This window comes from Dufourea novaeangliae, unplaced genomic scaffold, assembly GCF_001272555.1.
Source record: "Dufourea novaeangliae isolate 0120121106 unplaced genomic scaffold, ASM127255v1 scaffold172, whole genome shotgun sequence".
In the NCBI taxonomy this organism is placed as follows: Eukaryota; Metazoa; Arthropoda; class Insecta; order Hymenoptera; family Halictidae; genus Dufourea; species Dufourea novaeangliae.
In genome coordinates, this window is record NW_015374058.1 from 3,664,446 (window position 1) to 3,677,762 (window position 13,317).

Consider the following 13,317-nt stretch of genomic DNA (forward strand, 5'->3'; position numbering starts at 1 on the left):
TAATTTCTTTCTGACTTCCACCCTGTTATTTAAAAAAAAAAGAATTAACTTGCATCGATGGTCACTCAGTTCACCCTGTCTTTGGCATATTTCAAGGAAAACTTTCTATCTTTCAAAATACAGACACCAACAATAAAGACAAATTGACACGTGTTAGCAGCGAGTACGGACAGCAGACTATAACATTGTTGGAAAACACAAAATATAGATTATAAATTGCTCAGTACCTTTATAGCCTACTTGCCAACCGTTTCAAAAATTCCCTTGAAAAAATGGAGGACGAACAATAGAAAGATTCAAACAAATAGTTTTTCCCAGAAAGCTGTAATAATAAAGGTGCCCAAGAACTTTTGGCCAAGGCTGTATATCACGTTTCGTGGATGGAAGTGGGTAGCGCGTGGAATAGAGCGAGCTTAATTCAGTTAGCTCTCGTGCTTACGTTCCCCGAGTTAACTGCGTTTCGTACACTTCTCCCCCACCGAAGAAAGTTAGCGTCTTCGAGCTGGGTAAGCTGCCGATTGCAGTTGCCCGCGCGTTGCCACGAGTTTAAGTGTACGTCGATCCGGAAGCAATCCGGACCGATGAACTTAACAAACTAATAGAAGCATCGTACAGGACCGGCAACTTTCGATGGTTTGTTCGTTTTTGTAATGGCCTCGCGGCCACTGGTTTCTCTCCGAGGAAAACGGTAAACACGTTTACGACAACGAAGGGAGCAGACAGTATTGAGTTACTGGTCCGTGGATGCTACATTACTTAAGGAAACTACGTGCATTGCATGGATACGATTGCACGGATTCAGGTAACGCGGGACTTGCACCTCTCAGGTGCATACAATGTTTGTCGAGACAAACAAGATGTGTTCTGTTTAGATAAATAAATTTGAAGAACAATAGTGGGTGAGTATAGGTAATTTTTTTTGTATATTAAGGGTAGGAGAGGCTGGAGTAGAAAGTAACAGTTTTTATGAAATAAAAAAGTCTATATTTTAGCTAGAGATTTAATGCTAATTTATATGGATAGGTTGGAGATTCAAGATTGGTCGTATAGGCAAGTAATGTTTTTAGATTAATTGTTAAAAATATTATGACCGTGAAAATGGACTGATCTGGATTGTTACTTTTTGTCCCACCTTGGGGTAAAAAGTAATAACGCTGAGATAATGTTATACCACAAATAGATTAAACAGAATTGTGCACAATGAAAGACAAAAAATTATAAGAACTAGCTAATAATTACAAAGAATCAACATAATATTATAGTTTTCCATTTAATTGGCTCAACACAACATTGTTTCTTAATCAATAGATATTCAACATAACAGAAATGGTTCTTTTTATAATTAGCACAATTAATAATAATCATAATGTATTGAATATTTGTTATCATATCACTGTCTCCTTTAGTTTAAAAGTTATAAATCCTGTTACAATCTACCCCTGTTACTTTTAACCATGGTCTCCCCTACATCCTTATGTAAATATATGAAAAATTATATCAGTTTTCATATATTTTCTATGCAACTGGAGTGTGTTTCATAGTCTGCTTTTATGGTGAATACAGAATGATTTAATAATGTTGTACAATTGTTTATGGAGCACATCCGGTACGTCAGTATTAAGATATGCTTTTTCTACCACGAATTCCAACATGATCTTTGTCCTTCTTGGGGTATGAATTTGCCCTGTCTATTCGTGAAGCCAGATAAAAAAATCATAAAGTTCATATACCAATATTGACATTTTCTATTAATTCCTCGGAAGTACTTTTTCATTTTTTTCCAGGAAACAAGTTTTATACAACCATTCGATATGGATTTCCTTAATGTATGAAGGAAGATTAATCGAGGCATAAAGGAGAATACAGACAACTATGATCTAGGGACGATATCATAAAATCATTTCACATGAACCACCCACTATACAATATAGAAGAAGATTAATCGCGACAGAAAGAAAAATGTAGATGAGCCCTCGCATGTTTACCCAGAGTCATTTTAATCCACTTTATTCCAATATGTCGATATCGACGCCTTAATGTTAATCCAGCTTGCCACGGAACCGAAAATAAATCTCGTCGATTTGTATCCGTCGAGTGCACCGAGTTGTAAACTAGATGGAGAGAAGCCGCTCGTGATTTAGACGGTATTAGAAATAGATGTTCCGTTTGCATCTCAGCTACCGGGGCGAAGGTAATTTAGTTAGTGGCAACATCTCATGAATGTAAGAGATATTGCTGAGCGGAGTGCACGTGTTGGAATGCTTTTAGGGATAATGAAGACAGAGCAGATATTCTATTGGGTCGATTTATTGCAGGCGTACTGTAAACATTTCACAAGCTGCTGGACATTTTCCTTCAAATCGACGAATCCGCGAAATTTTGTGATCATCAACGAATGAACATTCCTTGATGCACACAGTTTTCAATATTTAGAATCTGTTTGTGAATGAATTTCGTCTCAGAACAGGGGTACAATAAAAGATTTCCTGTTCCTTGAGAGTTCGAATGACGGTAAACTGAAATAATAAACAATAATCGCCAAGTAATCAACCTGAATATAATGTCAATAATATTTATCCATAAACAGTTCTCGATAAATCGAAGGTATCAATAAATTCAAGTAACAAGCATAATTATCCCGACGCCAGATCGTTAGAGATTCAGCTCTGTAGTACAAGCGTCGACAATGTTCAGTGCCACCGGAGCGCGAAACCGCGGCAAATATTCCTGTTGATAGCCCTCATGAATTAGGCCTACAATTAAACCCCTAATCCCTCTTCAGTGGTACCCCGATGTTGACTGCGCCCTCAGATATTCCGTCTGACAGCAGTGCCTACGCCGCCATAATCACCGCCGAAAAACCGAGGAACCAATAATCAAGGAAATGAATCAACACCAAGCAACCCTTCGAAGTACCGTTCATCTCAACCGTCTCCTCGAGACAAAGCCCCAAGTGGCCGAGATGAAAACAATTACGACCTCTTTCGATGCCGCAATGAAACGCGCGAACAATCGTTCGAAGGCCCGCCATTGTTCCCGCGTCATCCCCATCGCCACGGATATCCTCTCAGTATCTACAACCTATACGCAACACGCGTAAAGGAACGAGATCGTACAAGGGTGCCGCGTACAAAAGATAGCGAATGAAAGGAGGGAAATCGCGGGGAGAGTTTATATCGCTGATGTCTCGATGGGATCGATATCCTTTCGCCCAACCTGGTTACAAACTACGCTGCCCCGGACACCAGGTGAAATAAACACTCCCCCGTGAACATTCTCGAAACAGGACCATGACCATCCCTTCCTGTCCCGGTGACGTCATCGCCCCGGTTCCCGGGAGTTTCCTCGCGAGCGAAGCCACGAGAGAAGCGGGATTACGGGGAAGAACGGAGACGGACCGGTTCGAAAACTGGGCCGAGCCAAGAGGGACAGAGAGAGGGTGAGAGGATGCTGTGGCTGAGGGAGGAGAATGAACGTCGTACGCGAGTAACGGGAAAGTAGGGGTAGTTTAGCTCGAACGGCCCGGGCATGCATCCTCCACACCCACTCATCCCCTCCACTCACCAGTCCCCCCCCCCTTCTGCACACGCACACGCGACGACACGGTGTGGCCCGTGTCAGGATTTGTGCTCGCGTTGCCACGCGACCGCGCAGTGACGTCATCGACTGACGTCATTGCTGCACCCCCACCAGGCGGACCGACCAGGCCGGGGACGGCGTATATAAACGGGTAGTCCGCGTGAATCGCGCGTAGTCCCGCGCCTGAGCGTTGCTGAAGACTACTTCCTTGCATCGCAACAATTGTAATTTGTTTTGTAGTTAGACGCGAATGAAATTATGTTGATCTGATGCGACTCTTATGTTTTTAGGAGTTCTAGGTTAATGGACCTACAGAGACGCAGGGGAAGCTAAGGAAAAATGCAAACAAAAATGATAATTGTACATCTTAGTGAAGTCTTTCTGAATCTTAATGAAATTATGAGTTAAGAGTAGAGTATGTGGCACATACTTGGGACAATATAAAGTGAGACTTTTAAGTTCCTAAGCTGTTAGAAAACTAGAGAAAAATCGTCTTTTCCCTACCTCGGGGTAAAACGGGATATCGAAATTAGGGCTAGATGGCCTATATATTCTCACAATAGATACAAATATGTATTTCTTCGGAATTGCATATCATTATTAGTAATCTTATTATTATGTTTCTACTTTTCTCTGAATCTAATTTTACATTACTCAACAATTATAGAAATTAAACGAACATTTCGTTCTTAGATCAAAGTCCCTATTAGTTTCGAAGAAATCTGTAAGCTGTATTAATTTTCATTGTTACTATCGCTGTGTCTTACTCATTCCTATCTAAAATAAAAATATAAGATTCACAGTCTAGTAATTATTGTTATCTGGTATTTCTATGTTTATACGTTTTTCTTACGATAAAATCAGCATTGAAATCCAAGCCAGTCATCCCAAAAAGAGTTGCTACGAAATAATGTTTGAGACAAGTACCCCTGTAAAAATGATCTCTATCCCTAATTTTCCTCGTGCTAATCCATGATCTCTACGACCTACTTTCATTATTTTACAAGCAATACTGTTTTTACTCTATATGAAAAGAGACTAACAAAAAATAAATTCACATAAAAGCAGCGTCGTATTCTCTGTGACACCTCAATAAACTTTCTGTTTCTTTACCATACGGTATCTTGTACTACACCATCTAATTCTACAATAAAGACTATATACGAATAACAATAAAAGGTATAAGATAAACAGACGGAATAGACAGGACACGACGTTTCCAGCAATAAAACACCAGAGAATATCCGGAGCGTTTCAAGATCGTTCCCCATGGGAGGGTGCACACTTAAATTTATATCACCCTCGTGGAAATCCGCGGTATCAGCGTTATCGGATTACACGCCGGCATAAACAGCGAATAAGCCGGTCCTGTATTTTTAAACGGTCTCGTTCCCGTGAGCGGGGCGATTTTAGCACGGTGAAGTGAGAGCGTGCACGACCTCTGACCTTTGCGCAAGGGCGGCCATCGTTCATGCGCCCTGCCCGCCACGAGTGACATCTATCGTTAATTTGCACTTGATTTCTTTCCTTCGTGCATTGTTGTAGTTAAAACAATGGACATGCATTGAATTCGATTCATCCAGGGAACTCGTAAAGTCTCGTTGTTCCATTTTTGCAACTGAATCGAGTCAAGGTTGTCCCCCCTTACATGCTATTTCAGGGTAAAAGTGTATCGTCAGATGTATAATAAGTGATCCACTACTTTTGTAAATTATGAGTAGACACATTCTACATTAACAATTGCTTCTCGATTTTTCATTGAGAAAAAAATGGAGTGGTTGACTGACGGAGAATCATTATGACGACACATAAAAAAATATTGATCCCTGACTTCCCTACTGGTACACTTAATACATCTGATCGCTGATTATATAGGGTGTTCAAGGGGTTTCTGAATAAAGTAAGGGACTATACTCTGTAAGTAGAAATAAAAAAATATTATAGGAACATTGACTCCAAGGGATTCATTTTATCAATGATATAAGCAAATGTTAAATGTAACCTTTAGATTGCTAGGAACTACTGGGGATATTCCAGTTGAAGTGCGTTCACTTTCATAGATGTGAATCTTCATTCATACAATCTTCATTGTCTCCAAGTTATTCATATTCGTAATAAATTATTACCTACGTAAAATATTATTTGTTTCTTATATTTATCTGTAGAACGTGTTCTTGCAATTTGTTGACGAAAATTTGGACCACCCTAAATTTATACTAATATATTTTGTAGAATTGTTTGTATGTAGGTCGAAGATGTAATTACAGTGCAACCATCATTCGTGAACTAAGTACTAGAATAGTAGAACCGTTATGTGATTAATTCAGATTAGGAATCCTGAATGTACATTAAGGCTTGGTAATATTGGATGGAATTGCTATTATCGGTCTGTTTTCAAGGAAGAGCCCATAAAGACCCTCGTATCCTGACATTAGGGGTAAATACCTCGTCCAATTCCTCCACATAATTTCGTCACGTGCACGGGGACATTAACGTCAAAGCATCCTTGGCCCATCCTTAAGCCGTATCCTAAACCAACCACCATAATTGACAGATTAGGTCATTGAAAAGATAGGTTCGTTTCGGGGGAAAATGTTTCCGAGACAGTCCGTGTGAACACGTATCGCGAGTTAAACCGGCCTTGTGCTCACCCTTAGAATCCGTCAACCCTCGTCGAAATATTCAAACCCTTTCGTCAATAACTTTTACTAGATCAACGATAAAATCTAGAGTTAAATGAGTGCAGAGGGTAATCACCCTTAACTTTGCATTACTTTAAGGCTAGAATGACACTGTGAGGTCGTCGGAGACCCCACCGAATAAAAAAAGTAGATCGAACGAAAATCTTTTTATCATACAGTTCAAATTAATTTTTACATTTTCATTTCCTTTTGTTAAATGAAAAGAACATGCTGCAGTAAGGTAGTCTTAAGATATCTAAAGAAAGATGGGAAAAGAATTTTTCAACAATAACCAATCGCAGCGCGTAGCCAACGCTACAGCGGAAACTCGGCCAGCAGACTCGCGCTTTGATTGGTCGGGGTTTTCGTTCATATAAAAAGTTATTTCAAATTATCCCAGGAACCCCTCATTTCCGGGAGTTGAAGCTATTTTGGTACACCCTGTATATGTGGGTTACCTCGTCACAGCGATTCCCGATCTAGGTTATTGCTGTCGCAATCGGGCACGGCTGTTGTGGCTTGCCAATTGTCGGCTTCGCTCGTTATTTCCGTCGCTGTTCGTCGGGGCTGTCCGCGCCCCACGGTCCTCGTCGAGATTCTCTCGTTGCCGTCGAGCCAGGCCGCTTTGGAAACGCGCCGTGAAGTTGGTTAGCGCGCCGCGAGCTCTATTTTCCTGTCGCAGGGGCACGAGCAACGTCCAGAACGAAACCGCGGACCAGGCCACATCCGTTTGCAATTACGGGGCTCTCGTTGTGTGCAGTTAACGCCGTGCACCATCCTCCACTTCCACCCATCCACCCCCTTGTATCTACCCTTTTCCGTGGAATTGGGAAACGGACACCATGGACAGAAGGGCGGTCCTGGTTCCGCGTCGAAACCGGTCGGCCTTTGTTCTTGGTAAAATCCGACGAACTGGATTTATTAATTCTATAATGAGTTCGTTGTGCGGATTTCGATGAAAATTTATAATGGAATGGCTGTTCTAGGGTAAAGGCAATGATCCATAATTTTAGGTAGAAATATTATGGAGTATGATAGAAGACTGTGTTAGACTTTCGAAAGCTGTACTTTAAAATTTTTTACATGATAGATTGATACGTATGATGAGCTGTTTAGTGCACAAAACTTAAAAGTTGTGGCGGCACTGTCTCCTACATTCGCCACTAGAGGTCTATCGAGTTGACAACTTTCCCGCAATTACCTGAAGCCTTCCTCGTTTGTACATATACATCTTTAACCGACCATCGAATATCCCCGTCCACTATCAGACCCAGGACGAAACGCTCCCACTCCTTTCCTTTTCACGTTTCCAGTCTCCAGATTGCCGCCAAAAACTAGCCACAGTTTTCCTTCGATGAGTGTTCGAAAACTACTCGGCACTGACGAGAAGTGCCCAGGAGTAATGTTGATCTTTTAATGAGACTTCTCTATCAGAACACTGCTGTAAGAGACATTCGTTTTAGGGTACTTTTCAAAACTTCACTAACAAATCAGAATAAAATTCGAAATAAAAAGTAAAAGCTGATCGAAAGTTGATATTATAAAATGTAAAAACTACCGAAAGGGGCAGACACTACTCAATGGGAATCAATAAAAAGTTGAGAATAATTTACGAGGCACAAGACTGATGAAGAAGCCAGTAATTTAAATTTGAAATATGCGGCATAATTGGCCGGCTTACGAGAACTCCGCGTGAACCGCCATCATTTACGTTCGCGACGCGCACGCCGCGATATTTCAACTTAAATCCAGTTTCCATGAGAGGGAGAGAAAGGGGCCTGGATGCCTCTTTCCCGCCCTCTCAACCCGTTGTTTAAGTTACACAGTGCTTCCCGTAGGATCATGTAATTGGATCCTCGAGCAGCGTACCTGGCGAGACACCTGCTGGCATTAATCTCTAAGATCCTCGACCAGGTAGAATTGCGTTAAACTGGTGGGAGAATAATCACCTTAAGAGCTTATAAGTGTTTCAACTTAATTACTTATATTTTTCAGTCGTGGAATACGGCGACTCCAGGGTCGAGCTACATATATGCTACTTCCGGAACATCGACACTCACTAGCAATTATGGTTAAGCTTGTGTGAAATTGAATATCCAGACAGTAAAAAAGAAAGGTGAAGTATAGAATTTACAATTACTTTTCGTATTATTGGGTGTACAGTCAAAGATTTGTATTGGTACTCGTCTAAATTGTTATTCATTAAATAGACCCTTAGATAGACTGCGTATTTTATGCAATCATCTTCGAACGTGAATGTGCAAAATACAATGCAGTGATAATTTTCGTAAAGATTAATATAAATATTAGTTTAGTTTGAACTTAACAAATCTATAGCAGAGGAAACAAGTCTCTGACATAATTTTAGTACAGTAAATTCATCTATGGAAACTTGAATTTGAATAAAGATCCGCTATCTAGTTCTTAGAAATCATGTAATAAGAACAATTTTTCTACTTTTAACGAATGGTTAAGAATTTTAGAAACGGTTTTAATATTCTCTTCAAGTGCAAATATAATTCGATTTCGATTAAAAATTTTCACTTGTCTGATGGAATAATAACCATAATTTAGGGCCCAATCGCGTAAGAACAATTTCATCTGCAAATGCAGAACGGCTCTTAAAAAGCTTACCGATTAAATATAACTTGGGGAATTGATCTTGATTTCAATATAAAATTCATTGTGTCTTAAATTGAATAAACAAAAAACCATGAAGGTATTCTTTGGTATTTTTCTTTAAAGTCTCTTCGAAGTTAATAAATATTTTACATAAAGAATTAGACGAGTTGTTACTGTTTTATTAAAATTACTCACTAATTTCAAAGTATTGAACTCAATTTATAAACATCAAATTAAACGCACGAATGGTCTCTAACTAGCACGTGGTTAAAAAGATGCATAGATCAGTGAAAGTTACATTCCAATTTTAACGACAAATTGGTTTGTTGAATACAAATTATAAGTATTATTACTAGACTGTGGATTTTCATGCAAAATGGTATTTTCTAAAGCAATTCGTACAGAGAACAGCAAATGTAGGAATTTGTTTCTTTTCTTATGTATCATACTAGATTCGAAATAAACTAAAAAACTGATTTGATCTGATGAAACTTTTGCTTTTTACTGTATTTTACAGACTTATATGGGCTATAAATGCATAAAATATGCAGTCTAATTATTACAAAATACGTTTCGTTGCTAATCATTTTATGTTAGAAAAATCTGTAGATCTAACACTTTGATTATTTGACTGTCGTCCATTGATCGACAAACTGTGCGTCGGTGTTTCTACGACATCGTATAAACTGCACCGTCCGCGTCTCCTCTCCTATATTCCGCCTAGACCATGCAAATTAGATCCGAAACTCTGATGCCGCGCTCAGTCACGGACCCGTCTTGCATCTGCGGCAGACACGTCCGCCGGATAGGAAAGAGAAAATGATTTATTTCGCGCTCGTGAGGCCTTATTTATCGCGTCAGACTGCTGATGAATTTACGTTCCGGCAGTCTCTCGATGCTGCAATCGCGGTTTAAGCAATTACCCTGACGCGCTCGACTCCGGCCACGTGTTCAATCATTCTTTCGAACAACCTGCGCCGCGCCGCTTCGCAGTTTATGCTCCATAAATAATAAACCTCACTAACGTTCTGTACATATTCCTGTAAACAATTATTATTTTGCAGCTAGAGTTTCGTCATGTTTGTAGAATAGACATAGGAATAGGAATTTCTTGTTAAATTCTGTTTGTTTGCGAATTAAATTACATTTACGACCTCGGTGACAACGTTATCGTTGACTTGAACTACTGAAACCATTCTGCGTGCACGAAAATCTTCGAGACATTCGCTGATATGGTGGTCGTCGGTGACCAATGACGTTAGGTTATATAGAAAAACGTTGAATTTTTGGACAGTGGCATTTGGAATCTTGTAAATGTAACTAGTTGTAGAGTAATTATAAGAATAATGACTGTACAAGTCGAAAAGTGAGTATTTATATTTTTAACAGAACAAAATATTTGATACAGTAAACATGTGAAATGTTATTTTTTGAAAAAAAAAGTGAACTGAATACACTCTGGCTTTGGGGTTCAGATATAGATATTTATACGATTAGACCAATCAATTTCAAGTTAAAAGTAAAACGAGCGAATCGTTGTTCACCAGTAACATTTAGGGAAGACCATCGAAGCGGTGAGGGGCGTGTATTTACGTAAATAAGAAGAAACCGTTTCTTCTATCTAAGAAACGTCCATTTGCATTGATGCTGAGTGCACTTTGGAACGTTTGGATTTCATTTGCATATCCTTCGCGGGTAGCGAGAAAACGCGACTCGAGTATAGCTTCTGTCTATGCAGCTTGGGAAGCACAGCTACGAATGTTTATTATGTTAAACACCCTCTGCAAGCCGTGCTTGTACACCGTGGCATAATGCTCTCCTCGCGAAGCTACGCTGTCGGATTATCTACATCTCTGTAAAGTGCAGTACTACCTTTGTGGATGTCAATGTTCTTCTCCCTCGTTAGTTGTAGCTCTGTTATCTCCACCATTGCTGGAGATAATTTAATTTTCTGTCATTAAATGGGAACAATGACACCTCTGAATGGTGAGACGACGCAATCAAATAGAGAATAATATTTTTATTGCTCTTTAAACAATAAGGAAAACCGTGTATTGACACTGTGACCAACATTTCTCTACTGGAGTTACAAACTGATTCTATCGGGAAATTGTTAATGAATAAAGAAGGAAAATAAAATAAATACTATGATAATTTTTCGCTTAAATAATTTTTGTTGCGATAAAAAAATTGTTTTTACCCTATGATAATTTATGGATATACAGTGATTTCTCGATGAATGCGACACGAACAACGGTATTATTCATACCATTGAGGGGGTTCTCTTTTGGAAACAATCAAAACAGAATAAACAGAAGTTAAGCATAGGCTTGGCTTTGTGCAAAAAAACAAATGTATGAGGGGCTGAAAACTTTTTCGTCTTGCCATGAATGCTCCGAAACGGACCCGAATCCGTAGCACTTATTGAAACATTACTGTAGTAATTTATGGTACATTATGCTTCTCTACTGGGAAATTTATTCGAGAAATTACTTTAAACAAGAAGGAAAATGTTAACCAAGTTATTATTTTATTTTTAAATCAGTGTACTTATTAATGAAGAATATTACTGTTTCTGTAAATTAATTAAATAAAATGTGAAATTATGTAAATGTCCACGGTGTATTAATTACTTATGGACACCACTTGTTGTACTATTTCGATAATTACTACCTGGTTACTGATGATGGCTTATTATTAATGCTCTTATTAATTCGTATCGCTTGCAAAATATGAAATTCAACCGAGTGCCACGGATGCATTCAAAATCAAATCTTTAGCGCATTTCCATTCGGTGCATAAATGCCACCTGCAGCGTCTGAGCGTGTTTAATCTAATTTGCATGTTTTAGGTGTCGCGCAGAATGGAAATGCAGCCGACGATATATCTATCTCGCGGGAGAAACGCGAATAGACGCGTACGCCAATTATTAATTCAAGCTTTACAGAAGTATACGGATTCGTTTCAGTTTACTTAGGGACTGGGGCAATTACAGATAACATAGGCAATCTAGAACGTTTCTGTACAAACTTTCACTCTACGTAGTCACAGCATTATTCTGGTTCCGAAGAATTTATTAATATAAGTTTCACGTCTTTTACCTTTTCATTCTCCATTGTTACTCTTAGAGTTTAAATTGCTAGAACTGATTATTGTACTTTCTTTCCACCACAATTTAATTTTCTACTCAATTATTTTGTTATGCTTTTAAATATTTCTTTATAATTTATAAATTAAATTACTTATAATTTATTTTCCTTTATAGTACGCGATATTAAATTGCAGATAGCCTGTATAAAAGAATACACCGCTAATCATAAAATCAATAAATATCTTTTTAATTTGTGCACACATCTTTTTTAATTGATTTTTTTTTCTGTTTTTCCACTTATTTGTAAATCGTTTTTTCATTGAAGTATTTTGAAGTAGTTCAATTCTTTATCACTCAAATTAAATTGGTAAAAGTGATAAAAACTATAAAGCGCCATATGGAACAGCAGCTAGATATAACACTAAACGCGGAAGCTACCACCTTAAACAAAAAATCTGATACTATTTCACATATTCACTTTACATTTTCGTGATTATCACAGTAACAAAGTCGTATAACTGACACACAATCCATTCTTCTCTTCAATCAAGTTATAACACATTCTAGATTCAAAACACCCCCTCTCATCCAGAAAAGTCAGAGGGTGTTTAAAGACGGGAATAGATATTACCAATAAACATGAAGGCTCTAATTGTCAAAAAAAAAAAAGAGAAATACCACGTTTCACAAAATGGAATGAATTATTCATTGGTACATCGTACACTATTATCATACTTCACGTCATTCTTGTTTACAGATTCCACTCCCCCAAAGTATCAGCACTCACATCCACCTCCAAATGAAGCCATCACCGCCATTTCACTATCCCCTTCGCTCTCCCATAATCCTCGCGGTGGAATTGCTCGTTCATCGTCGTCGGCCATTCCGCGGTATTCGATCCTCCATAATCCCGACGTCCAAGTGGCGATCTCATCCGTTCAGCCCTAAAAACAGATCTACCGAGGAACCACCCTCGCGGAACGATCTCCCTGATGTTTTCGGCCCGGCGGAAAACTAATTAACGCGCGTTTTAATGCCGCAATGCCGAACGACGGCTGGCCAAAGGGGTGTGGGGGATGCGTGACGACGTTTTTCGGGGTGAAACGTCGCGGCGTCGGGACGCCACGCGGTCCGAAACGAGATTATCGCGTAAAGTGCAACCACGTGCAACCCCTACGGTTAGGGGGCTGGAGGGTCGTTTATCGACGGCGTGGCTCCTCTTTCTTCGACGCTTTCTACGCGCCGCACTTTAACCTTTTAACTGTAAAACGACCGTCTATTTTCGCTCGTTATATTTAGGCGGTGGTTGGAGTAGACGGTAATACTATTTGGTACGCGAGTAAA

At 39.2% G+C, this 13,317-nt stretch overlaps 1 protein-coding gene across 1 annotated transcript in view; it reads right to left on the reverse strand.

The window, feature by feature from the left end:
• Positions 1-12,857, reverse strand: part of LOC107190037 — a 108,943-nt gene extending 96,086 nt beyond the window's left edge. The window contains exon 1 of the mRNA XM_015578753.1: positions 12,761-12,857. Coding sequence (XP_015434239.1) covers positions 12,761-12,857 — 97 coding nt within the window. The remainder of the gene's footprint in view (positions 1-12,760) is intronic.
• Positions 12,858-13,317: the final 460 nt, after the last annotated feature.